We start from the raw sequence: 27,993 nt of genomic DNA on the forward strand, positions 1-27,993 counted from the left end.
ACAGGGGGTGCTGAGGGGCACTGTGTGTGTGTGTGTGCAAGATCAGGCAGTTTGTATCAAGGGGGCACTGTGTGGGGCAGAGACTGGGCTGTGTGTATGTGGGAGGTTGGGCTGTGTATCAGGGAGTGTAGAGAGGTCACTGTGTGTGCAGCAGGGAGTGTGGGAGGCGGGAGAGATTGGGCTGTGTATCTATCAGGGGTGTGGAGAGATCACTGTGTGTGTGGAAGTGCAGGCTGTGTTTGTATCAAAGGTGTGGAGGAGTCACTGTGTGGGGGAGAGATTGGGCTATGTGTGTGTATCAGTGGGTGTGGAGAAGTCACTACGTTGAAGGGATTGGGCTGTGTGTGTACCAGGAAGTGTGGGGTAAGTCACTGTGTGTGTAGCAGGAGTTGTGAAAGGGTCATTGTGTGCAGGGCCGGCTCCAGGCCCCAGCACGCCAAGTGTGTGCTTGGGGCGGCATGCTGCGGGGGGGGCGCTCCGCCGGTCGCTGGGAGGGCGGCAGGCGGCTCCGGTGGACCTCCCACAGGCGTGCCCCGTGCTTGGGGCGGCGAAATGTCTAGAGCTGCCCCTGGTCACTGTGTACCAGGCAGTGGGTGGAGGGGGGTCACTGGGGGCTAGTGGAGAGTCAGTATTGATCGGGCAGTGAGGTTGGAGTTGGGAGCCGTGTGTACCAGGCGGGGGACTCACTGGGCAGTGTGGGGGTCACTTTGTACCAGATGGGGGTCACTGGGCAGTGTGGGGGTCACTGTGTACCAGGCGGGGGCTCACTGGGCAGTGTGGGGTCACTGTGTAGGAGGCGGGGGCTCACTGGGCAGTGGGGGTCATTGTGTAGGAGGCAGGGGGCTCACTGAGCAGTGGGGGTCACTGTGTAGGAGGCGGGGGCTCACTGGGCAGTGGGGGTCACTGTGTAGGAGGCGGGGGCTCACTGGGCAGTGGGGGTCACTGTGTAGGAGGCAGGGGGCTCACTGGGCAGTGGGGGTCACTGTGTAGGAGGCGGGGGCTCACTGGGCAGTGGGGGTCACTGTGTACCAGGCGGGGGCTCACTGGGCAGTGGGGTCACTGTGTACCAGGCGGGGGCTCACTGGGCAGTGGGGGGTCACTGTGTAGGAGGGGGCTCACTGGGCAGTGTGGGGTCACTGTGTAGGAGGGGGCTCACTGGGCAGTGGGGGTCACTGTGTACCAGGCGGGGGCTCACTGGGCAGTGGGGGGTCACTGTGTAGGAGGCGGGGGCTCACTGGGCAGTGTGGGGTCACTGTGTACCATGTGGGGCTCACTGGGCAGTGGGGGTCACTGTGTAGGAGGCGGGGGGGCTCACTGGGCAGTGTGGGGGGGTCACTGTGTACCATGTGGGGGGGCTCACTGGGCAGTGGGGGGGTCACTGTGTACCAGGCGGGGGTGACACGGGGGGGGCGTTCGGGGCCATGCGGGTCCCGGCCCGGGCGGGCCGCGGAACCGGCCGGGCCAGGCGCCGAGCGAAGCTGCCGGGGGAGGCGGCCGCCGTGGGCAGGGCATGCGCGGGGCAGGGCTCCCCGTCAGCCCCCGGCCCCGCCCGCCTGCAGGCAGCCCCGGCAGGAGATGCGCAGCCCGGCCGGCCGGCGGCTCCGTCCCGGGCACCCCAGGGCCGAGGCTGCCGCTGCCGCTGCCGCGCTCCCGGATCGCAGGGAGCTGCTGCTGCTGGAGGAAGCGCGGTGAGTCTGCAGCGACACCGATCCCGGGCTGGGCCCACAGGGCGCGGGGCAGCAGCACCGCCCAGTCTGGGAGGTCCCGTGGGCCCCCCCGCACAGAAATAGATGGGCACCCTCCGTGCCCCCCTCCCCAGAGATGGGCACACCCCGTGTGGCTCCCCAGAGATGGGCACCCCATGTACCCCTCCCCCAGGATGGGCACACCCCCGCACAGATATAGATGGGCACTCCCCGTGTGGCTCCCCAGAGTTGGGCACCCCTATGTACCCCTCTCCCAGAGATGGGCCCCCCCGCACAGAAATAGATGGGCACCCCCCGTGTGGCTCCCCAGAGATGGGTACCCCTATGTACCCCTCTCCCAGAGATGGGCCTCAAGACAGAAATAGATGGGCACCCCCCGTGTGGCTCCCCAGAGATGGGTACCCCCATGTACCCCTCCCCCAGAGATGGGCTCCCCTGCACAGAAAGAGATGGGCACCCTATGGCACAGAAATCCATGGGCAACTATTGTGTGTCCCCCCCCAGAGATGGGCACCCCCAGAATGGCACACAGACAGCACCACTGTCTGCCCCTGCCTCAATTAGGGCCCAGATGCTCACTTTCTACACCAACATAGATAGATACCATTGTGCTTCACCCCCACTCAGCTGAGCGTAGAGTGAACACCCCTCGTATGCCCAAAGGATACATAGGTACCTCTGTGCATCCCAGAGCACCCCCAGAATGGCACACAGACAGCACCACTGTCTGCCCCTGCCTCAATTAGGGCCCAGATGCTCACTTTCTACACCAACATAGATAGATACATTTTGCGCACCCACAGAGATAGCTGTGCCTGTACTACGCTCCACACAGTGTTGATCCTGGTGGCATGAAAGGAAGGATGGCCCAGTGGTTAGGGCATAAACCTGGAAGGCTTTCAGATCCCTGGGCCAAAACCAGCAGCCCTTGTGTAACACCGACAGACCCCAGTCGTCATCGAACCTGAGACCTCTGGAGCTTAGTGCATGAGCTAAAAGCCAGCTGGCTGTTAGCTAAGGCTGTAGAGCAGAGTCATTTTCTCTCTCTCTCTAAGTGGCCTTGGTGCCACTAGATGGGACAGAACCCCACGGGAGATGTGTGGGTTACATACTTCCCCTAGCTGAGGAAGCACGTCTAGAGCTTCAAAGACTTCCCAGTTGAAATTCCAGAGAAGCCCTCACTTGAAACTGCTACAGACCCTGGTCGTTGGTGGGCGGGATTGGCCCTGGGACCTCAGTGCATGAGCCTCTACCGCATGAGCTAAAATCTAGCTGGCTGTTAGCTAAGGCTGTAGAGCAGACTCATTGTATCTCTCTCTTTAAATGGTCTCGGTGCCACTAGATGTGTGGGTTACACTTGCTCAAGCAAAACTTTTGATTAACAACTGAGTAAGGACCTGAGGATTTGGCTCACTATTAGTACATCAGCTGGTCACATTTCTGATCTGCCTTTCTCAGGATGCACTGTTTTGTTTGTGTCTTTTCTGGGATGGGTTGTTTTACATCACACACAATTGCAAGGTGTGTATAGCTGTGGGCCTGATTCAAAGCACACTGAAGTCGAACAATGTGAGTCTTTCCATTGATTTCAGTGACCTTTGGATCTAGGGTGACCATATAGCAAGTGTGAAAAATTGGGATGGAGGGTGTGTGGGGGGTAATAGGAGGCTATATCAGAAAAAGCCCCAAATATCAGGACTGTCCCTATAAAATCAGGACATCTGGTCACCCTATTTGGATTAGGGCCTTTGTTGCTTGTATATTTCATTAGTATTTGGAAAAGAAGAACCCTGCACTTAAGGGAAAATGAGCCCGAATTTGCTTTATCTTTTGGCCACTTTCTCTGTCTTTGTATGTAAGTGAGGGAATGGTTCTGCTATTGTGGGAAACTTTCCTGGCTTCTGCACCACCCGGGTGAAATGGGCTAGCGGAAGGATTTGAGTCCTCGCTCCCACTTCCTTTACCTAGAGGCCTCCCTGCCCTCGAGGACTCCCCTTGCACTCTCCTGTCTGGCAGAGTCCTTGTAACCCCAACAAGGCTGGGCCCAGGATTCCTGGGGGGCTCAACCCCCAACCCTGCTGTGGTCACCTGGGACAGGGGCTAGGGTGTCCCCACTCCAGGGTACTCTCTCTGCACTGGGTGCTTTCCTGACCCACTGATCATTACATATGATTTAAAGCAATACAGTTTATTTAATTAACAATTAGTTTAAAAAGGAATAAGGAAAAATGGGAAAGGTTGAAGGAAACACATCACCCTGCTCTGTGGCAGGGAACATCACAAACAATGTCTCTGGAATGTCAGGGCAGTTCACAGTCTGTTTCTTGCAGGGCCACCCAGAGGATTCAGGGGGCCTGGGGCAAAGCAATTTTGGGAGCCCCTTCCATAAAAAAAAAGTTGCAATACTATAGAATACTATATTCTCGTGGGGGCCCCTGCGGGGCCCGGGGCCTGGGGCAAATTGCCCCACTTGCCCCCCCTGCTCCCCCCCGGGCAGCCCTGGTTTCTTGTAGGTCCCAGGCCTCCTTCTCAGGCCCTGGCTGTGCTGCAGGGATGCTGTGGGTTGAACACTTGCTCTGGTGGTGGCCACACACTCTCAGGCTCTGGGTGGCAGGACCCTTCTTCCCAGCGTCGCCCCCGCCCTGTCAGGGTTACGATCCCCCTCCAAGTCTGACCTGCAGAGCCTTTTGGCTGAGGCGTCTCCCTGCGCTGGGCCCACTGCCCAGGGTCCCCTCGCTTTCCCCAGCTGCTCAGAGAAGTTAACTTGAGGGTAGATAACTTGAATTAACTCTGCAGTGAAAACATAGCCTGAGTTTGAGAACCACAGCTTGCACTTCTACCTTGACCGATTAAGATTTAAAACTTTTTGGCCTGAGGGCCACATCGGGGTTCCAAAAACAAACAAACACAATACAAGGTAAATGCGGTGTTGGTTGCTCTGTAGCTAGTATTACTTGTTTTCTATGTACTGTACTCCCCTTTTCATTTCTAACAAGGCTGCCTGCCTAGAGGGCAGCTGCTGGTCAGTGCAGCATGTTACAGGCATGGCACGCATGCTGTGCCTTCTTGTGGAGACATCACTCTTGTTCCTTCTTGTTCGATTGTTTCCCTAAATCTAATATAAAAAAATCATTCAGGCTGAAAGTATATGGTTACCTCTTTGTATATGGGAGAGAAACATAACAGTGGATTATATAAACAGGTTGTGCTCCGGCTTTAGCATTAAGGGACAGTGTGAATTTATCCAGATGTTGTCTAACAATTCCTAGAAACACAGAGAAAAATCAAGCCAAACCACAAAACCATTCTTTATTTACTCCTGTTTGCTGCTAAGGGTGTTTCCCACCAACCCCATGTGATTGCAAGAATGTTCAGATTCTAAAAATAGCCTATGCATCATTTATTATTATTTAATATTTCCACTGAGGCCGTGCCCAATGGCTTCGATCGGGATCAGGGCCCCTTTGCCTTAGGTGCTCTGCAGACACAGATATATGGGCCCTATCTCGAAGAGTTTACAGTCCAATTGCAACATTGTGCAGCAAGTGAACAGAACAAACAACAGAGGGGGGAAAATGAGGGAGGATGAGGGTAACAATGAGATCATGTGGTTGCACAAGCAGCTATGTGCACAACTTGATGTTTCTGAATAATTTACAAGGTTTAGCTATAGCTGTGTCAGGAACCCTCTCCCAGCAACCTTTACCTGCCCTTTAATGATAGTGTTCACGATTGCGCAATAAATTCCCCAAGAGTTATAAGTTCCTGTGAAGAGTTTCTAAGCCAGGGCTTCTTTGCCTGGGGTTGTGACTCTTGGGGGGGATAGTGTCACAAACAGGTGTGAGGGCATTGTGATCACTTTGTCCTTTTCATATTGCTAAATGGGAAGGGGCTCCTTCCTAGATTGGAGGAGGGTGGGGGATGGAGGTAGTAGTATGTAAATGAGACCTGATGTGGAAAATATCCACAGCTCTAGGCAATTAGGGTAGGACTGAGACCATCTCACTGGTTGGGTTACCTGGAGGTTTCATCACATCACGTAATCTTTAATTAAAAATGAATCTTTAATTCCTGGAGACTCCAGGGTAATCCTGGAGGGTTGGAAACTTTACTCACTGGTGTCACGTTCTCTGCTTACAGGCGTGGCTGATGATAAGCGTGATGTGTGTACATTTTTTTCTAGTGACTGTGGCACCAGAATTCATAGCCTGAAAAGTATGTCTGTGCATTTGTCTTTGTGGTGATGACACGTTTATAGCAAAATAATCAGTCCAGCAGGACGTGCTGTGGGAGATCTTCTTAGCAACCACCCTGTTGCTTTTCACAGCGGTCTCACCGTTTTGCTTTGTTTGTTTGGCATGCTGCAGATGGTCACCTGATCACAAAAATCCCACCCAGAATTTAAATGTAATGCAGTTAGGAGCACAGTTCACGCAGTGCAGCACACTTGTAAACCCGCTCTGGTCTGGGTAACAGAACTAAGAGCACTTTTTTAGCTGTCATCAAATGACCTCTCTGAGGGCCTGATCTGGCAAACTCTTGTGTGGCTAGGCCTTGCTCACATGAGTCATCTCCACAAAGTCAATGGATCTACCTGTGTGAGAAAGGGTTTGCTGGACTGATTCCTGATTCTGCATCTACAGTAGCAAACCCCTCTACAATACCCCTCCGGCAGAATAGCACCCCTTACTCCCGTATGGAGTATTAGTCCTGTACTGATTCAGGAAGAAGGTTACCTGGTCAACAGGCCTTGCATCTACAGTGAGGAAATGGACAGATGGAGGGTATCCAAAGAGTCAGGAGCTGCCTTCTAAAATGTTCTCATAACTCTCAGGCCTAGGAGGGTAATTCCTAACGTGGTTGCTCAAGCATATCTGTGACTGTTCACGCTCGTTGTTACCGATTCCCATGACTCACCTCCGCCATAGCAACCGTTAACAATGCTGAGTCTGCACTCTAATTTTGCTTACACCTGGTGGAATATATATCCATAACGTACCTTAGTCTGCTTCATTTCCACGGTGTGCCAGCCCAACCACTGGCTGATGCTGAAGGTGCATGGCATCGTCCAGGGGGATAAGGACAGTGGTGATGATCTCTTGCAAACTACTTTGCAGGCTATATATGTGTATCGGCTCTGAAATGCAGCCACCTCTGGGGTACGTAGTAACACTGCACAATGATTTTGGACAGGAGGTGAAGACGGATCCTATATCCCATATTGAAACTACAATTTGGGAAGGCAGAAAGTGACTTCATTTGGAATTTGGTTAGGACTACGCCCCGTACTGTACAAATGAGCGATAGTGTCTTGCGACAGAAAGATTCTGGCCAAAGTTTTCAATTTTAGATGCCTAAAGTGAGACACCTAAATCCGTAGCCTGCATTTCAGAGGTGCTGAGCAAGTTAGGAGTTTCTCTGGGAGCTCTGTACCTCTGCAAATCAGGCCACGTATTTAGGTGTCTAACTTAAGGTATCCAGGGTTAAAACTGTGTGACATAGTGACTCCCCAGGGCACAGAGGGCAGAGTCAGCAGTCAGGATTTGACCTCAGTTCCTGGCTCGCAGCCATGAATGAGTTCAATCTACTTACCCATTCTTGTCCCCCCAGGCACCAAAAAACCCCATGAAGAATTCTCCAGCACATCTCATCTTGGCAGGACTTTGCAAACTGCCTGTCCCTGTGTTGGAGCTCCAGGATCATTGATGTTTTTGTCTGGCGATGCCCTTGCACGGTTTTGTCATAACTCACCCTCATCCAAGGCCCTTGTACTCTGTTTGTTGTACCAGATGCACAACTCTCATTTGCTGGAGACAACACAACTGAGACAATGCATTGTTGGTGTTGAGAAGTACATGGCTCAGCACAGCTGAGCTGGCTGCTAGCTGAGCCTGCCTCCAGGCCAGAAAACAGCGAGACCTGACTTTCCAGTGACTGTCCCAGGATATAAATGGTGACTCCAGCTCTTGTCGTTTTTGATGGCTAATCTCAGTAAATTGTGAGGCACCAATTCTCAATACCCAATACAAATCCTGCCTTCAGCTTCCTGTATTTAGCTCCCTTTGGAGCTGTACATTTGTGTGTCTGAGGGCAGAATTAGGCCCATTTTCTTTTTTTTTGTAACCTTCCGCAGACTTGCTCTAGTCTTTTCTCTTGCACCTTCTCTCTCTCCATCACTTCCTGCTCCCTCCATCACCTCCTCACTTCACACCCTCTCGTCGCTATTGGTGCAAGAGCCTTCTCCTCTGCAGCTCTGCCCTTTGTAATAGCCTCCCTGTACTGTTCTGTCTCACTGAGCTATGTTTTCAGGGTTTAGATGCTTCCACCTTGTGCTCTATGTACTGTTTGAGTTCACAGCCCAGAGTCTGAACACAGAACAGCAGCCATGCCTCCTAAGTAGCAAATCTAAGCAGATGCACAGGATGTGGGAGTTGCCATAAGATTCTGTAGTACCCATCCCAGTTCCACACACCTCAGGCTGAATGCATTGTGCTACAGATGCTATGGCTGGAGATATTATAAAGTCAGATTTGAGGAGCTTTGCCTCTGGTTAACACGCCTTTCCTTTTGAAACCTCCAGGCCAAAATGTTCCAACATGGGTGCCTACGATTAGGCATCTAAATCCATCATTTATACCCCTAAGCAAAAGCAGCCTGATTTTCAGAGCTGCTAAGCACCTGCAGCTCCTGTTGACTTTGGTAGGATTTGTGGGGCCAGCAAACTCTGGAAACCCAACTACTTTAATATGGGTGCCCAACAGCCCCCACATTAGAGCATTTTGGCCCAAGCAAGTTTTAGGGCTTATGAAATGTGCCTATTTACGTCCTTCCCCTCTCATCTGAGAGATCCAGTAGTGGAGGTGGTTGCCATCTAGTAGAAACCAGATTGGAGCCACCAACTCATTATGGAGAACCAAGTAAACAGCAGGTCGAAATAGCGTTTGGTCTCTGCCTAGTCTGGGAGTGACCTGTAGGTAAAAGGTTCTACAACCCAATTCTAATGTCCTGACCCATTCAGTCCCTCACTTGGGTGAGTGCGTTGAATGTGTCCTTTGACTGATAGAAATCAGAGTTTGGGAGAAATCCTGGCCCCACTGAAATAAGTGGGGCTCCCACTGACTTCAGTGGGTCCTGGATTGCCCCTTTGTGTAGAAATAAAACATCTCTATTTAATATATGATGTAATAACAGCACTTTGAGCACCTTCTGTCCAAGGATTTCAAAGCACACACACAAGGATGTGCCAGTAAAGTTGGTAGGTATTATTAGCCCTGTTTTATAGATTCACAAACCGAGACATGGAGAAGTTAAGAAACGTATTCCCAATTGTGCCCTCTAATGTTGGTGCTTTGATTTTTGGATGCTCAGCATGAGACAGCTGGGATCTGGTTTTACAGAAGTGCTGGGCTCCTGAAGTTCCTGTCTGTGAATGGTGTGGGTGCTCCACATGTCTGACAACTGGAGCCTAGATGATCAAAATATCACTGTATCCTTTACTGCCACCTAGTAGATCTTGGGTGAAATTCATCCCTGGTGTAAATTCATTGAATCTGCCCTCTTATATGTTACTACGCGGACAGTGCAAACAGAGAAACCGATTCTGATCTCAGCTACGTGAGTGTAAATCCAGAATAATTCAAGTGAAGTCTGGATTTGCACAGGTGTAGCTGAGATCAGCATCTGTCCCTTAGTTATCTGAATGCCCAGCACTCAGCACTGTCAAGCTGTAGCAGTTGGCAGGAAATGTGGAGGTGACAGGTTTATGCACCACAGGAAAAGGAAGTGACGACTGAGAGTGCCGGGAGCCACTAACAGCAAGTATGTGATGTTCTCTCTGTTTCGCAGCCAAGGGCAATAGTGGTTCCCAGTGGTCACATGGGTTAGGGCTGGGAAATATTTACAGTCGTGCTAGGCTGCTCATTTCAAAATAAGTTCCATTTCTTTCCCCCCCCCGCTATTTGCTTCTAGACTAAGTTACTTCTACGACGGTAGAGGAGCGAGTTTGTTCTAAGGCGATTTGACTGGGGAGTGCAAATGGGCAGTGGGCCTGATTAGAAATGCAGAGCAGTGAGTGGAACGATTCCTGGTTCAGTGGACTCTGGATCAAGTCCATTGTGAGTGCATTTCTCACTACATCCTTTCAAGCTCAGCTCAGTCGATACCCAAAGACATGGTCATCTGGTGACTGTTTGGTGGGAGGTGGTGCCCTCAGTCTAGTTCCTAGTGGATGCCTTTCAGGGTGAGATGCAGGGGGGCTCCTCACTTGAGAGAGCCCCGTCATTGTCGGGGAGTGTCTAGCCCAAGGAACTGGCAGCAGGTCTCCCCCAACTGGTCTTCGCAGCAGAGAAAGGGCAGTTTCTTTCTGATCACTGTCGCAGAGATGCCAAAGATGGCCAGCACCTTGAACTGCAAGCGGAAGCCAGTGTAGAGATTCAGTCACCAGAGCTATGTGCTCCTAGGGTATGTCTACACTGCAGTGTAAGCCCAGGGTTAGTGGGACTGGAATCAGCTAACCTGTGTTGGGAACCCTGGGGCTTGAGCATCTACATTGTATTTAAACCCTGCGTTATGGATTTTCTACCCTGTGCTCAAACCTAGGGCTCTGGCATCTGCAGTGCAAGACCCGAGTCAAAGTAACCACATCCCAGAGACCACAGCGCTCCTTCCCTCCATGTTGCCACTCTAGACTGTGGTGCACTGTGGGAAAACTTTACTGTCTGCCCTGCATGTTACAGGTTCGCTCTCCTTTGCAAATTCAGGAGGCTCTCTGATAATATGCTTGCAGATCGGTGGTCAGAAGAGAATAGGTTAACGCTGGTCCGAGCTGCTGCCCTTTGCCAAGGGGTGGGGGCTTCCGTTTTCAATAGAGTGGATTGCAGATTGTTGGGATAGAAAGGACTAAGGAAGTTGTCCCATGGAATTGTGGGATACTTGCGGATGACTCCTGGGACCTGAGTCAAATGCGGCTGCGGCTACACTGCAAAGCAATAGGGCTCGGACCCTGTTTCCCAGCTCGTCTTGAGCTCGGACCCTCCAGCCCTGCAGGGTCCTGGGGCTGGGTAAGCGCATTTGCAGTGTGGACATAAGGGGGTTGAGCTTTGAGCCTGGGCTCAAGCGCGGGTTTACATTGCAGTACAGACATACCCCTTGTGACCTACCTCACTCAGCCATTAAGCTGCTGCATTCAGCATCCGCTGGTGCCTAGGGGGACTATCAGGGTCATCTCAATTCAAGAACATTATACTTGTTGAGCCTGGAAATGACAGCCATGGGTGTAGCTGTGGCGTGGCCCACATTAGAGAGGGATGGTCACAACTTCTGGCCAGCTACAGATAGTAGGATTGAAAGGAAGCAGTGGCCTTCACTGCTATCTGGGCAGCCATGGCTCCAACAGGGACGGAGGCCATTATCCGTCATGACGACTGGTAGACATAACCCTTCAACTTCCGTTCTTCTACACTCTGCCACCAAGCACTAGGCATATCTTGTGCAGGTTTGACCACTCCCTGTCAGCTCCCAGTCTCAGCCGGATAGTGGGAAGGTAATGAGCCAGCAGAACCTGGCTTTAATTCAAAGGAGACATAGAGCGTCAGCTAATAAAACTGTGCCCCTTCGTTTTTGCAGTCCCCCTTAGTGGCTTCACATACACATCGAACAGGAGGGATGGCAAGATGGGCGGCAGAGTTTCTTTGGGGAGAAGGAATTCTGGAGCTAGTCAGGGAGAAAACTTTTATGACAAATTCTTAAGTTGTTTTGTGTGTAGGCTTCAAAATGGGCCCACTTTGCATTTTTAACAAACTTTTGGCAACATTTTCGTGAATTGAAATTGTTATCAAAACTTTACATTTACTGAAAACCTTGTTTTGTAAATGAAAAGTTTCCATAATGATGTTTGATAAAGATGCCCATGAAAAATGCTTCAGAAAATTTCACAATTAGCTAACATCGATAGTTTTTGCAAAAATATTTTGATTTTTAAAAATGGCCCTTTTTCAACTCAAAAAATGTACTTCAAAAAATGTCTACAGTCTCTAATGATTTTGCTGAAGGGCCACTCCATCCATCCTCACAAGAGCCGGCAGGCAAGTCAACAAAACCTTGTAGCCGATGGCACTAGAACCTTGCCATAAGTGGCAAGCATGCTTTTAGCACTGTGTAAATAGTAATAGTAATGACCTGGGCAGTTGCTAGGGGGAGATCGTTCACCATTGCTATTGTCATGTTATAGAGAATCACGGTCTTCCTTAAATAAGGGACATTTATTAAAGAAAACAATTGCAAATACAGATACAAACAGACTTCCATGGAGCTCCAGTTCCAGCTTTGTCACCCTTGTTTACCAGGTACCACACAAAGACATCTAGTGACTGAATAACATACTGCAAGTAAACATACCAGATCAGTACAATCTTTGTCTCTCAGTTCTGAGGCCAAAGTGATGGGGAAATAGAGAATTGTCACATAGCATCAGATTTTCCTCATTCAAACCTCCCCTCTAGACTTAGACCAAAAGTAAAGATCTGGAAACAGTTTGGGTTTGCTAACTCTTTTAAACCTGTTTTGTGGCATTAATAAAAGGGGGAAAGGATCATTTCTCCTTGAATTTGCACATTTTTACTAGGCTTGTAATGACACAACTTGGCTGTGGTCCCCTCAGTCTTTCCTTTTTCTCAGATCCCAAACAAATGACACTTAGTTGCTGTTGTTTGGGAACAGCCAAAATAATTGAATCCCCCAGAGAGTGGGGTGAGGACAGATTCTGAAATAGACGCCATACAAATGAATGCAGCTTTCAGCTGAGGCTACACCCCCGCGAAAGGGAGAGAATAGAAGCTCTGTGAAAGGGAACCAGCCAGTGCTGACCTTGGATTTCTTTTCTCTGTAACATTAATTGCTTGTTGCTTTGTTCACCACATGACTGCTGGAAATTACCAACTTGTTCCTGCTCACATGGGCTCTGTTTAAAATAAGCCACCTAGGAGATTCTTAACTTAGGCTTGTTTATCCAGGTTTCAAGTGTGTTTCTTGTGATTTTTTTTCTTTAGTGCCAGGATATTATTGTAAAAATGTCTCGCCGTGGTTTATCCCTTTGAACATTAGCGCTTTCCAGACTGTTAGCGACACGATTGCTTGGAGTGTCAGTCTGCCTGTCTGTCTATCAGCTAAGCGTTTGCAGGTACACTTGAAGCCAATGGGTGCCTGAGGGCTCAGCACTTTTGAAAAGCAGGCCCTGCCTAGATTCTGGATGGCCTACACTTCGACACACGCCGTGCTAATTGTAGCCAGTCCTAGTCTAGTATAGATGCTGGCTTTCTGGATAGTACCAAAAGTTGCAGAGACCTCTCTGGATGTCCTCTGGGACTTGCAGTGCCAAGGGGATGTAACAGGTGTGACCAGGGACCCAGGGTTGTGTAGTCCACATGCACATGCTTGTACCCAGCTGGCGTGACCTGGTCCTAACCCCTCTGCACAGTCTCCCCCAGCCTTTGAGCAGAATGGGCAAGGAGCCCTGCATAGGCTGAACCAGGCTTCAGGACTGCACAATCATGTTGCTTTGGCCGTGTATTAGTGCCCTGTTTGCAGGAGAAGGGGTCATCACACCCGTGTCTGTCTAATCCATCTGCCGAGCTAGATTTGTATATTGCGCCCACCAGCGTAGTGTCCGATCAGCTAGGTGCTAGCCACCGTCTGGCTCCTCTTATGTCAGTGCCACAGCAGTCAGCTGAGCGTGGGTTAACTTAAACTCTCAACCAGAGCCCCAGTGCCATCCTCTGACCCCAGTGCAGGCGGCTGCAGTGATCCCCTCGGGGCCATCCAGGAGGTTCGGGCCCCAAGCCCTTCGGATAAACAGGTCTGTATTGTGTGGAGCCAGGTCTGCCGGCTCCAAAGGGTTAACGAGGGCCTTGGGTGTTGTCACTCAAGCTGGCGATACCCATTCCATCCTCCCTGTCCCGGTATGAGCTGTACTCACTGGTAGTCTGGCGATTACCACCCAGCTTTCACTTTTCCGCGGTCGGGCTGAATTCTTGGCTGCTGTTTGCTTAAAGGAGCGATGGGAAAGGGTTAGCATGGTGCTTTGGTTACACACCATCTCCCTTGGGACGGGCCAGTGGGCACCCCCCAAGCAAGGATTCCACAGAAGAGAGGCTGATGATCTGCTGAAAGGTGAGTACCAAGTGCCTGCACGTGGAAGCTACAGCTGTTGCAGGAAGTTGCTACACCACTTGGCCCTCAGTGATCCGTGTGCTGTGGCTGCCTCTCTCCCTCTGACCATGAAGGCCAGCTGATGTGCTCGAGCACGCAGACCCTCACCTCTGGACCTTGCTGGGGACAATCGATGCTGGATTGTGAGCTTGGAGAGTGCCATTGGGATGGAAATCCAGTCCGGGGCTTGAACGGCCCTCACCTTGCTCTAATTCAGAATCATCTGAGCCCTGAGGCGGTGTTACAGCTCCAGAACCGTGGTGCGGGGACGAGCGTGTTTGGCTGCTCCCTGCAGGTGGGAATGGAGGGCATTGAGGGAGGGTGAAATGCTTCAGTTGAGTTTTCAGCATCAAAACTCAATAATAATTAAAAAGGGCTGTATCAGGAGAGGGACGGGGAGCCCAGTTGGGAGTGCAAGGTTAGTGTGTGTAACCAGCTGGTGTGCAGAGTGCAGCACAGGGTCAGTGCTCATGCAGGGGCGTAATGCAAAACCCACGGACTGTTTGATTGTCAGCTGGAGACACCAGGCAATGGGATCTCTGCATTATAATAGAGACCATCCTCTCTGCAAGATGTGTGGTCGTGTTTTCCTTCCAGAGTGTTATTTTTATTATTACCGGTATTTGTACTGGAGTAGCCCCAAAGTGGGAGTACAAGGAACCAATGCCACTATGCTGGGAGCAGTCGATATCCCATAAATGCCATGCAGAAAACCTCCACCACATTTGTGATATCGCAGGCTTTATTGTGCCCTTGCCACACAGTCCTGCTTTGGGGTCCGTGCAGAGCTGCACCCCAGTGTGACCTGTGGGAGGGATTGTTCCTGAAGCAGGCAGGAGGGAAGGTGATTGCTGCTATGGCCTTGGGGTGCAGCACACGCTCACTGCACTGCGTGGTCTGATGTGCTGGGTGGGACAATGAGGGAAGCAAGGCCCTGCAGTAGCCCTTGTCCATTGGAGGGTCAAGGGCTACTGCAGGTAGGATGAGCAGACAGCAAGTGTGAAAAATCGGGACAGGGGGTGGGGCGTAATAGGTACCTATATAAGAAAAAGACCCCAAAATCGGGACATCTGGTCACCCTAACTGCAGGACATAGTCTTGTGCAGCCCCAGCCCTGCCGTGGTGAAACTCCCCCCTGTGCGGAGGTCGGGCCAGCACGAGGCCGAGGCGTCCTTAACTCCCACCTCAAGCTCTAGTGCGGAGGCGTAAGTGGTGCCGAGGCCTTTGGCTGCCCCTGCACAGGAGCGAGTGTCAGACACAGCAGTGCAAGGAGAGGCAGCTGCTTTGCACTCTCCCCGCACTCAGGGCCTGAGACAGCCTTGCTATAGTGGGAGTTTTGCAGGACCTAGTGTGAGGAGTCTGGACCAGCTCCTGGCAGGTGCTGAGCTGAACGTCAGTGGGAATTGTGGGTGCCCAGCAGCTTCTAGGATCAGGCCCTTTTTGAGTATCCAAGGCACCAGGAGACAAATTACTCCGAGTGAGTTCTGCTTAGCATTGTCAACTCACTCCCCCGCTAGCCTCTGGCCCCTCCTTCCCCATGATGCTTTGCTTCTCCTCGCTGTTTGCTAGCAATGAGAGCTCCGTGCCAGGCAGCGCTAGCCGGGTGCTGCTGCTTCCTGTGGGAGAGAAGCACTGGTCTGGCTCCAATCTCCGCACCTTCCCTGATGCAGCTGAGCTCGGGTCAGTCATCCTTGGGGATAGGAGGGACGGTTAAAGCTAAATGGGGAAGGGATCTGAATAGCGAGAGCCAGATCCTCCAGTCTATTAGAGCTTCTTTGTACCCTTCTGGTAGACGGAGCCACTGGAGGGTTTTCATTCTGCAGGGGGATCCTCCGGTGACAGCCACTGAACTGGCCCTTTCTGGCTGCCGGCACAGGGGGCACGGCTGGAGAAAAAGGGGTGTGGCTGGTGCATCCTTCTGCCATGACGATGTGTGGCTGCCAGGACAGCAGCATGGGCAGCCAGCAAAACACAAAGCAGCCCTGAAGCTGCTCCTGCTTCCTGCAGGGAATGGCCCAGCACTCACATAACTCCAGGATTGGGGGACGGGGAGGGGGAATGGGACCCAAATGTGGCTTAAAACCCTTTTGCGTTGCCCTTCCTGAGCTGCACCAAATGCTGCTCAGCCACAGGCCAGGATCTGGACCGCAACGTTCACAGGAGAAACGGCGCAGCAGTGGGTGACGACAGCAGCACTGCACAACACAGTTGTCATGGCCTCAACATACAGAAGGAGTCTCTCATGTGAACCCTTCTGAGCCCTCCTAAACCAGTTCTTTCAATAACTTGCCAAGGCAGCGACCCTTAGTGAGGACACTGTCCGAAAGAGCTTTCATGCTTCCGGCTTTTTTTTTGCCATAGCCCTGTTTAAAACAAAAAACTGAAAAGAACTTTGAAAATCTCCCCTCCTGAAGCGACCGAAGGGGACTGAGTCAGACTCACCAGACAAGTTCCCCATTGCCAAACATGACAAATGACAGCCCCACGAGGCGTTATTTTCAGAAAGCAAAAGAACCGGGTGCTCTGCCAGTAACTCTTTTGCAATCGTAACGGTGGTGACCAGTGCCCGCTGGAAGCAGGAAGTTCCACCCAGAGCTCTATTTACGGACTGGTTAGGTTGTTGGAGGAAGTGGGGAAAGCCGGGTGACTGCAAAATCAGGCTCAGAACCTTCATTTCTGGCTCTTCTAGGGACTTCTTTAGTTCAGGAGCGTTGGCCTCAAATGTGGATCTCCTCCTGTGGTGGTTGCCATCTCCCGGCCTTCTCTCCCTTTGTGTTTGAGTGAAGTAGCTTTGGGAGGATCCGTGGAGCCATTAGTTAGAAGGCCCTTCCATACCAGATCATACAATGGGTCCAGCAAGCCCAATATCCCATCTCTGGCAATAGCCAGTATCTGTTGCTTCAGAGGAAGGAGAAAATAGTTCAGGGGTGGGCAAACTTTTTGGCCCGAGGACCACGTCTGGGTATGGAAATTGTATGGTGGGCCATGAATGCTCACGTGCGGGCTCTGTGGTAGGTCCAGAAATAAGGAGTTCAGTGTGCAGGAAGGAGCTCCAGGCTGGGGCAGGTGGTTGGGGGTGGGCGAGGGCTCCAGCTGGGGATGCAGGCTCTGGGGTGTGGCTGGGGATGAGGGTTTGTGCTCCGGGCTGGGACAAAGAGGTTCAGATGGCAGGAGGGGGATCAGGGCTGGGGCAGGGGGTTGGGGCATGGGAGGGGGTCAGGGGTGCAGGCTCCAGGCGACGCTTACCTTAAGCAACTCCCAGAAGCAGTGGCATGTCCCCTCTCTGGCTCCTACACAGAGGTGCGGCCAGGCAATGGGAGCTGTGGGGGTGGCATTTGGGATGGGGGCAGCGTGCAGAGCCCCTTGGCTGCCTCTACGTATAGGAGCTGGAGGGGGACATGCCGACACTTCCAGGAACCATGCGGAGCGGGGCAAGGCCCCAATTCTGCTCCCCAACAGTAGCGCCGAAGTGGGGCAAGCCCCAGACCCTGCTCCTCGGCAGGAGCTCGAGGGCCGTATTAAAATGTCTGAAGGGCTGGATGCGGCCCCCGGGTTGTAGTTTGCCCATCCCTGAAATAGTTCATGCCCCCAAACAAAACCCTCCTCTATGTTTACTTATATAGGAACCGTCTCCACAACGGTGGTTGTTGAGTGCATGTCCGCTAAGGAGATAGGCACTGACCCTGCAAACACAGACACACACACTGCTCTTTATCTGAGGAATAGGAGCTCTATAATGAGATCAGTGGAAGGACTCAGATGCATAAAGTACAAGCATAGGTAGGTGTTTGCAGGATCGGGTCCATAGCTTGTCATTATTGTTTGTATTACATTAGTGTCCACAGGCAACAGTAGTACCCAGAGTTGTAATAGTAAATGCTAAACTAAAAGCGTTTTGGAAAGGAAATTAACCCTTAGGCTTCAGGGTTTCGGCCAAGTTCTAAGGGATTAAGATGAGACCTTCATGGGGGCAGGTTACCCTACACCTGCCTACTGTGGGGTTTTTACACCTTCCTCTGAGGCATCTGATGCTGGCCACGGTCAGAGACAGGAGAGTGGGTTAGATGAACTGTGGGTCTGATCCAGTCTGCCAATGCCTATATTCCCAGAGGCCCCAGTTTAGGGATGAGGATGTCCCTGTGCTAGATACTGTACAGACCTATAACAAAGAGATGGTCCCTGCCCCAGAGAGCTTAGGGGCAGTCTACACTGTAATAAAAAACCTGCGGCTCAGAGCCTGGGTCAATAAACTTGGGCTTGCGTGGCTCAGGCTATGGGGCTAAAGCCTGCAGGGTAGACATCTGGGCTCGGGATGGAGCCTGGGCTCTGAGATCCCGCAAGGCGGGAGGGCATCAGAGCCCAACCTCCAGCCTGAGTCTGAAGCCCAGATGTCTACACTGTTATTTTTAACCCACAGTCTGAGCCCTGGGAGCTCGAGACGTCTGATTTAGACCAGTCGCAGCCACGCTACAGGTCCTTTGTTGTCATGTAGCCACGCCCTTAGAGTCTAAGAATAAAATGGGAGACGAGCGGTGGACACAACAAACCGATGGGGAAAATCATCTCATTGTCACCTGGTGCACACACCTGATAGCGGATTGTGGCTCTTTGAGGGCAAGGTCCATCTCTCTGTTATGGGTTTGCACAGCGCCTGTGGCAATGCACTTAGTAAGCCCATTCTGGGTATAACAGAGAGCGGTCATAGCACACCAGCTGCCTCGCCATAGCTGAGGGCATCATAGGCATTGCCGCAGAGGGAAGTTTTAAGGAAAGATTTGAAAGTGGCTTTGCGGGTTTTTACAGGGAGCTCTTCCCATGCAGTACAGCTCTCCACCTCCAGACAGCAGGGAAAAAGCTGAGGGCTAAGATTGTGCCTTCTAGGCACAGCTCTGCAATGGGAGCTGTGTGGAGCTGCATCACCTCCCAGGGAGCCTCAGGTGGCATTGCATTTCAGGGAGGTCCGCTGTGCTGCTTCCCAGCTTGCAGGAGGAGTGGGTCTGTTCCACCACCCCTTAGGAGGGTGCTACCTGTGCAGGCCTCCGTGGCAGGGGATGGTACTGCTTGGGTTGTTGCAGACCCCACAATTTCATGCTGCAGTTTTCCATCTGTTGCAGAAATGTGTCTGGAGCTCCCAGGCCTTGTGAGTGGTGGGAGAGCTCTGACCCTCTCCCAGCCACACACCACCCCAGTGCCTTGGAGCTTATCAATGCTGGTTGCCAGGGAGCAGAGCAATCTGGTGCAAGAATCCCAGACAGTGGTGGCTGTTTCTAGGGGCCAGGAAGCCCAGCCCATTGGGGCTTGTGAGGGTCAGGTTATATGTAAGAACATAAGAACGGCCATACTGGGTCAGACCAATGGTTCATCTGGCCCAGTATCCTGTCCTGCGGCAGTAGCGAATGCCAGATGCTTCGGAGGGAATGAACAGAACAGGGCAATTATCGAGTGATCAATCCCCTGTTGTCCAGCTTCTGGCAGTCAGAGGTTTAGAGACACCCAGAGCATGAGGTTGTGTCCCTGACCTTCTTGGCTAATAGCCATTGATGAACCTCTCCCCCATTAACTTATCTAGTTCTTTTTTGAACCCAGTTATACTTTTGGCCTTCACAAGATCCCCTGGCAATGAGTTCCACAGGTTGATTGTGCTTTGTATGAAGAAATATTTCCTTATGTTTGTTTTAAATTCGCTGCCTATTCATTTCATTGGGTGACCTTTGGTCTTTTTGTTATGTGATGGGATAAATAACACTTCCCTGTTCACTTTCTCCACAGCACTCATGATTTTATCGCCCTCTCTCGTATCCCCCTTTCGTCTCTTTTTCTAAGATGAACAGTTCCACTCTTTTTAATCTCTCCTCATACGGAAGCTGTTCCATACCCCTAAACATTTTTGTTGCCCTTCTCTGTACTTTTTCCAATTCTAATATCTCTTTTTGAGATGGGGAGGCCAAAACTGCACCCAGTATTCAAGATGTGGGCGTATCATGGATTTAAATAGTGGCATTATGATATTTTCTGTCTTATTACCTATCCCTTTCCTAAGGATTCCCAACATTCTGTTCGCTTTTTTGACTGCTGCTGCACATGGAGTGGATGTTTTCAGAGAACTAGTGATACCAACTGATACCAAGATCTCTTTCTTGAATGGTATCAGCTAACTTAGACCCCCTCATTGTATATGTACAGTTGGGATTATATTTTCTAAAGTGCGTTACTTTGCATTTATCAACATTGAGTCTCATCTGCCATTTTGTTCCACGGTAGGGATATAAAATGTTAAACGGTTAACCAGTAAGCATCAGTCTTAACGGTTAAGCTGGCTTAGCTGTTAACCTCCAGGCCAGCCAGCCGGCCCCAGCCAGAGCAGTCCCGGTCCCGGTCCCAGCTGCGCCGGCCAGCCCTTTAACCAGTTAACTGTTTACACAAAATATTTTTTAATCATTTAAACGATTAACTTTTTAAACAATATTTACATCTCTATTCCCCAGTCACCCAGTTTTGTGACCTCCCTTTGTAACTCTTCGCAGTCAGCTTTGGATTTAACTACCTTGAGCAATTTTGTATCATCGGCAAACTTTGCCACCTGACTGTTCACCCCCTTTTTGCAGATCATTTACGAATAGGTTGAACACCACATGTCCCAAAACAGATCCTTGGCAGAACCCTGCTATTTATCTCTCTCCTTTGTGAAAACTGACCATTTATTTGTATCCTTTGTTTCCTATCTTTTATCCAGTTACTGATCCATGAGAGGACCTTCCCTCTTGTCCCTGACTGCTTAGTTTGTTTAAAAGCCTTTGATGAGGAGGGACCTTGTCAAAGGCTTTCTGCACGTCCAAGTACATGTCTCCCCAAGCCTGACTGACTGGATCTTAAAACAGTCGGAGCCACATGGCTGCATTTCAAGGCAGGTTCTAGAAAGAGGAGAAGGGATTAGCAAGGCTCAGCACTCCCCGCATCCGATCACCATTGTCTCTTGAAAACAGCATCTTCTCTCTGGCTGCTCCTTGCTGCAGAAATCCCTTGACCTGCAGCTGCTTAACTGCTGCCAGTGAAGGGAGAGGTCTGGAATGTCACCTGAACCAGCTGCTTGCTCCGTAGTGGAGAGGGGTCTGGCCCCATCTGGCAGATCCCAGTGCTCCCCATCCAGGAGGAGCTGTGCATTTGGTTCGGAAGCTAAGTGGCTCAGCCTCCATCGCTAATTTATTATTACAGCAGCTCCTACTATATGTGTACTCTGCACACTAAGCCTGGACTCTGACTCAATTTTGAGCCCAACTCCTCCTTCTGGCCACACCCAAATCAGTCGACTTGGTCAGCAAGCACTCAGAACCCAGATCCTGTGATCCTGCTGTGACTTGGGTCCAAGCCCTGTCATTTTGCAGTGTGGAGGCAGGTCAAGCCACAGAGCTGAATCAGACGGTCTGTGAATGCAGGCTTCCACAGACCCAGGCTTAGTGAGCTGTGTAGACGCACCACTAGAGGCCCCCCACTAAGACTGGGACCTCCCGGCCTTGGGAACTCAAGCTCTGTTCAGCTCTCATGCTGTGCTTCATGGTATCGCAGCACCCACGGGGGAAATCCGTTGCACTTTGCAAGCTCAAAGCGTGGTGCGGGCCTTTGCTTGCTGTTGTGCAGTGACTCTCCCAATAATTAGGGCAAAACCTCCCAGATCCAACCCCACCCAAAGCACCCCTCTGCCCTGAGCAGCTTGGCTGGGAGTGCTGCTGTTCTCATCACTGGCCACTAGAGGCCGCTGCGCCCCATTGGCTGCTTCTGTAACCCTCCCTCACTGCGCCCCCTGCTGGCTTCCCCAGGCTGGCAGGCAGAGCAGCAGGTGCCGCTCAAGCCCTTCCCCTTTCCTCAGGTGGGGGAGAGGGGGAGGTAGCGGGGAGAGAGGAGGGACCAGGCTGAGGGAGGGACACCTTACAGGGGGCTGAAGGGAGAGGAAGCCCTCTTGGGGCGACTGCCCTTTGTCTCTCGTCTCCTGTGTTTCCCCCACTCCCTTCTGCTGCCCGCCTTCCGGTGGGGTGGGGGATGCACAGCAGAGAGAGAGCAATGGGGGAGATGTCCCAGGAGTGCTTATTTCCTAGGAGGGGACCAGCCGGCTGGGCTCCTCCAATCTCAGTGGATGGGGGATGGCAGATCTCAGACTTCCCCCTCAGATGATGACAAAGGGATGGAATCCAGGGGCTGCTTGTTATTTGTTATCCTGTGTGCTTGGCGCTGTAGGAGCCACCAGGATCAGGACAGTCCTGTCCACGGAGCTGTGGCCCATTACTTCAGGCTGTGTTTTGGCCCGTTAGGTTGTGTAGAACCCCAACTGAGCACAGGCCTTTGCCTGGCCGATAGCCTCCTGTTAGCTGCGCCCAGCACACACCCTGGGATTTTGTGACTCACATTCCCTGGCTCCGTCCCGGCTTTATTCTGCTGTTCACTGCTCCCATTTCTCTCCTCACTGCAGGGCGAGGGATTGGCTTTACCCGTCTGTGGACTCCCTTCTGCCGTGGGGAGCATGATGACGGCCATCCTGGAGCGTATCAGCACCTTGTCTGTCAGCGGGCAGCAGCTCCGCCGCCTCCCCAGACTCCTGGAGGAAGGCTTCCCCAAGATGCCCTGCACCGTCGAAGAATCCGACGTGCCCCAGCTCTTCCGGGAGCCGTACATCCAGACCGGGTACCGCCCCATCGGCCAGGAGTGGCGCTATTACTTCTTCAGCCTGTTCCAGAAGCACAATGAGGTGGTCAACGTCTGGACTCACCTGCTGGCAGCCTTGGCTGTGTTGCTGAGGTTCAAGGCCTTTGCAGAAGCGGAGGAGCTGTCCTTGGACGTCTCATCCTGGCCTTTGTTCATCTTTGTGCTGTCCTCCCTCACCTACCTAACCTGCAGCCTCTTGGCCCACCTACTGCAATCCAAGTCGGAGCTGTCTCACTACACCTTCTACTTCGTGGACTACGTCGGGGTCAGCGTCTACCAATACGGCAGCGCCCTGGCCCATTTCTACTACAGCTCGGACCAAGCCTGGTACGACAGGTTCTGGCTCTTCTTCCTCCCTGCGGCTGCCTTCTGTGGCTGGCTCTCTTGTGCTGGCTGCTGCTACGCCAAGTACCGGTACCGGCGCCCCTATCCCCTCATGAGGAAGATGTGTCAGGTGATCCCAGCAGGGCTGGCGTTCGTCTTGGACATCAGCCCAGTTGCACACCGGGTGGTCATGTGCCACTTGGGGGGCTGCGAGGAGCAGGCTGCCTGGTACCACACCTTCCAGATACTCTTCTTTCTAATCAGTGCTTATTTCTTTTCCTGCCCAGTCCCCGAGAAGTATTTCCCGGGCTCCTGTGATATAATCGGCCACGCCCATCAGATCTTCCACATGTTCTTGGCCCTTTGCACGCTCTCGCAGCTGGAGGCCATCTTCCTGGATTACAAGATCAGGCAGGAGATTTTCCGGAGTAGACATGGACCCCTCTCCATCTACCTGTCCTGTGCCTCTTTCTTTGGCCTGGTGGCCTGTAGTGCCGTCACGGCTCACTTCCTGCAGTGCAGGATCAAAGCGGGGCTGGCTAAAAGAGACTCCTGAGAGGCCATTGCAAAGACTAGAGAGACACTGACTGGCTGGTACCAATTCAGTGGAAACCAGCGGTGGATCATTTATAGAGATATAACAAATTGGTTTGTTTGCATAACAGTTTGTCTAATTGATAACTGAGGGATGGGTCGCAGGCTGGAGTCGCTCTATGAGAGCCCTTCTGTCTAAAGTGTTTTTACTTGAGTGGCTGCCCCTTGCAAAGCAGGGTGTTTTTTTAAGCCCGATTGGGGCACTTAACCAAGGATGCTTGGATTAGGCGGAGGTTTCTAGTTTGTTCCCCGCTAGTAAATCTGCAGGGAATATTACATTGAATATCAGGAAAACCTGAGGGTCATTAAACTGTAAAGCAGTCTCCTAGGGGAAGCACATGGCTAGAGTAATTTAAGACTTTACAAAGCACAGGAGACTGTGCAGTGTGGATCAGTCCTGCAGCGGCAGGGAACATAGACAAGATGACCTACTAGGTCTTTTCCATCTCTGCTATACCAGGGCTTGATCCTGCTCCCATTTAAGTCAATAGCAAAATTTCAGCAGGAGCAGGATTGGGCCATATGAGTCTAAATTTTCAGGGTGTAGCTGCAGAGGTCTGGGTGGCCCAGTACTATGTAACGTACAGCTGCACAAGCCCTTTATATATCTCCAAGTTAGATTCTTGTGACTCGTGTTCTCTCAGCTCTTCCTTCCAGAAATAAATCATGCCAGGTTCTTAGGATAACTTTGCCAAATCTTTGTTGTGGAGATGGGTCTGGACCAAAACTCTAGATCCATCTATCCCCAGACTTTGGGGATTTTCCAGACCAGATCAGAACTTCGTGCGTCGGGCCCCTCTCTGCTTCACTCTCTGACTCTGACCCAGGTTTTCTTCCGGGAAACACCTGACCCAGTGATGATGTGAGTGAAATTCCCGCTTCTGTCACTGGGAGATTTCACCATGGGTGTTTATAGAAATTCAGTACCAGGGCTGCTCATGAAAATTTAAAACAACGAGGTGGTCTCTCTCAGGGGTTGGTAATGGGATATGGAGCCTTTCCCTAGTACATCTGTTGTTTGAATCCAGCCTGGGTCGGCAGTGATGCTGGTGACTGTTTGGTGGCTTGTATCAAATGAGTTTGCGCTCGTAGCTCAGTTACTGGTGGAGCAAAGAGAACAAAGAGCAGTGCTCTTTGATGGGGCATTTTGGAGAAGCTGGCATTTGCTATAGCCTGTGTTGTACTTATGAGGGTAAACAGAGATCTTCAAGGTTGGGAGTCTGCCACCTTTCATCAATGCTAAATAACATTAGAGATTAAAACGTAATCGCTGGAGAAAAAACTGTGTGTGTTGGGGGGGAAGCAAAATGTACACTCGTTCTCCCTTCGATGATCCCGCCTGGTGTCCCCTAATGTCTGTTGTACTCAGAGCAAAATTCTTCTTCCATTTGCACTGCAGATTTCTGTTGAATATTCGACTCCGACTGATGCCAGTGGAGTGGACGTACCATAAGGAACAATCCCACCCTGGCAGAGGAATGGACGGATGGTGTAATAGGCCTTTGCCCTCTGCTGCGGGAGCGAGCTGGCAGCGGATCATATGGATCTAGGGCAGTGCGTAACCCTGACACTGTAGTATAGCCCTCCTGTAATATGGAAATGAAGGTAGCAGACAGTTGCATATTTCATGCTGATGGTTATGGATCAGTCCCTTTTACCGTCCCAAATGAATTACAAAGGTTTGGGTTGCTTAGAATGAATCCACCAACTGGATAAGTCTCTTCTTCGTCTAGTTGAGTGGGAAGTAGGCGACTGGAGGCCAGGAGCCGGATCTCCAGCTGGTGTGAATTGGAATGACTGCACTGAAGTCAATGGCGCTTACGTCAGCTGTCCAGGAGGCTCCGACTAAGTACAGTCCTCACAGGCCTAACTGGTAAGCACATGTCTTGTCCATTCTGTCCTCTCCCAGTGTTAAATCCCAGTTCCCTTGTAGTAGATTATACCACTGCACCACCCATGTGTCCTGTGCAATATCTTCACACCCAACTGGTCTGGTCATCCCCTGGTGTAAATCCCCATTGACTTCAGTGGAGCAACGCCGATTTACTCCAGCAGAGGATCTGGCCTATCAAATCCAAGCAAAACTGGATTATTTGAGTGAGTTGAAACTGACCTTGGAAGTGAGTCTTAGAGATGTGACCAAAGGAGCTTTAGTGTTTGGTCTGGTTTGGGGGATTTTTGAACTCTTTTTTGTGTGTGTTACAACTCCCAGAAGGGCTCTGTTTTGCTTTGATGTTAGCAAACTCTTTTGCAGGGGTGAAGGTCAGTCAGGGAGGGAAATGGTTGGCTGGTGGAGGGGAGCAGTAGACAATGGCAGCTGCGGATGCCTGGATTCTTTGAAAACCAAGCCACTAATTTAGGTGCCTTTCTGTGGATAAGTGCCTACATCTGGGCACCCTAATCTGAAACTACTGGCCTTAATGACAAGTTAAATACCTTTATGGAGGTCGGGGGGAGGGGATTGGCTCAAGGGGGATTATGCTAATAGGATACAGAGGCTGTGAACTGTGCGTTCCTGATTCAAATTCAGCCCAGGTTGCTAACGATACAAATATGTTTTTATGAGAGAGCTGCTCGGGGGCCTTTGTAAAATTACTTGTTGGTCTCTTGTCAGTTTTGGGGAAGAGTCCATCAGAGCGGATTTTCTTCTTTTGCCTTGTTTACACTCTAAAGTTGAACCACTGTAATTGCATTGGGTTAAAGCAGTACAAGCCCTCTAGTGTGGATGCAATTATAGAGGTGTGAATGTGTTTCTGTATAGGAATGGGAATAAAGTATTCTGGTATAAGCATCTTTGTACAATGTAACTGTATCTACGCTGGAAGTTGTACTGGTATAACCATAACATCCCTACCCTAAATACTTCGTTATGCTGGTACGAAATCTTTGTGTAGCCCAAGCGTTAGCTCCTCCAAAGGATTTAAACTAGGCTGCACACTGTGTCCCACAGAGGAAGATACACACCAACCCATGCCATCTCCGTGCAAGTGTTTGCAAACCACAGAGGACAAGAATGTGCATCGCTCTCAATGGAAGGACTGAGCCTGATGCTTTCCGTGACCCTATATCGCCACCTACTGGTGTCACAAAGCAACTTATTTTTTCCTGTTACCTTTCCTCCCAGGTTGTTTTTTTTCAGTGTCCCTATGTTAACTCTCAGCCTGAGCGGTTACCCCCATTCACCCCTGCAAATGAGACCAGTAACTGACCTCCTGGGGGAATGATGGGGCTGACTTTGCAGGGAAATACTGACCAACGCTGCTTTTCAGATAACGTCCTAAGGACACGGGGTGCTTCGTCAACACTGGAGTTAGTGCCATCTCTGCCGTCCTCCTCCCAGTGAGAGACCCAGTCTTGTCAAACCCTCCCTCTTCCCAAGTTGTCTTGTACTCGTGCCTTACACAGCTGGCTGGAGATTGCTTATGCGGACCTTGTATGTGTGCACTCCTGGGCTGGCTAGAACCAGCAAGCCGCTGACGGTGCTACGCTAAACCCAATGGAGTCATCGAGAGTCTTGCCTTCGACTTCACTGTGGGTTGTCCCTAAGAGGACGTAAATGCCGTCATGTTCGGCTGTCAGCCTGTTACTCCTGTCACAGCTCCCACGCGGCCACTTGCAACTGGTCTTTCTCCTGCTCCTAGAGTCCTTTGCACTGGGTCTAGGGCCCCGCACAAGAGGCTCAGCCAGAACTGATGCAGTGGTTCGTAGGGCATCTGATGATGACCTGGGTGCAAGAGGTTGAGTACGTCAGCTTCAGCAGGTTGGCCATGGGAAACGGGGTCACAAACCTCCTTGGGGGACATGACCCTCAGGTGGAGACCAAGGGCCAAATCTTGAACAGGTGTGGATCAGTGTTTCTCATTGGAACTAGGTTGATTAACACCAGCTGAGGATCTGGTCCAGCGTGTATTACGCTGCTCACTCTTCGGACTTACTCACTGGGAATAAGCAGGTTAGAAGCAACACTTTGCCATCTGCAGCCTCATGATTACACTTACTGGTTGATTTTTTTACCAGGAGAGCTGCTTTGGTATTGAGGGTGAAGGCAGAGGGGGTCAGTTAACCATGAATTTACTTTGAGTGCTTCATGTAGCAGAACAGGGGTGCATGCTTCAGGCTACACGTGTGCCTTGGTATTTACATCTCGTGCTGGCTGGCTTTTAAAAGCATTGCTTCCTACTAAACATGAGTAGTGAGTTTTGCATCTTTTTCTTTGGGAGCGCGGGAGGGGTGTGAGTATTATGCACCAACCATCCCCCAACTTTCTATTGTTGAGACCACTGAAAACTTTGTACTGTATTGACAGCTGTTCAAAATCCTCAGTAATAAAATCTATAAAAGCAAGACGAAGGGGTGCAACGTGAAACGTGTAACTCCACCAACAAAAGGAGGAATGTGATGGTCATGGCTGTAAGTTGTTCAGCAGAAAGTTTGGCCTTAAACAGTTGATAATAAATAATAATAATCATAA

The 27,993-nt window shown here is 51.1% G+C and overlaps 1 protein-coding gene across 6 annotated transcripts; it reads left to right on the forward strand.

Annotated features, from left to right (window-relative positions):
• Positions 1 to 339: 339 nt before the first annotated feature.
• PAQR8 (progestin and adipoQ receptor family member 8) lies at positions 340 to 27,993 on the forward strand. Of its 6 annotated transcripts, none has more exons than XR_005596955.1 (3): positions 1,549 to 1,688; positions 22,372 to 25,127; positions 25,256 to 27,993. XR_005596955.1 is itself a non-coding variant. In XM_039532453.1 (2 exons), the coding sequence occupies exon 2, from the start codon at positions 22,423 to 22,425 to the stop codon at positions 23,482 to 23,484; it is 1,062 nt and encodes a 353-aa protein (XP_039388387.1). In that variant the 5' UTR covers positions 340 to 363; positions 22,372 to 22,422; the 3' UTR covers positions 23,485 to 27,993. The 6 variants fall into 6 exon arrangements, 4 of the variants coding, with proteins under 4 accessions (XP_039388387.1, XP_039388385.1, XP_039388386.1 ...); XR_005596954.1 differs by having other exon boundaries at positions 22,372 to 23,576; positions 24,922 to 27,993; XM_039532453.1 differs by lacking the exon at positions 1,549 to 1,688 and adding an exon at positions 340 to 363 and having other exon boundaries at positions 22,372 to 27,993.

This window comes from Mauremys reevesii, linkage group 3 (genome assembly GCF_016161935.1).
Source record: "Mauremys reevesii isolate NIE-2019 linkage group 3, ASM1616193v1, whole genome shotgun sequence".
Classification (NCBI taxonomy): Eukaryota; Metazoa; Chordata; order Testudines; family Geoemydidae; genus Mauremys; species Mauremys reevesii.

Coding starts and splice junctions, on each gene's coding strand:
- PAQR8 (XM_039532453.1), top strand. CDS start 22,423: ATGATGACGGCCATCCTGGAGCGTATCAGCACCTTGTCTGTCAGCGGG.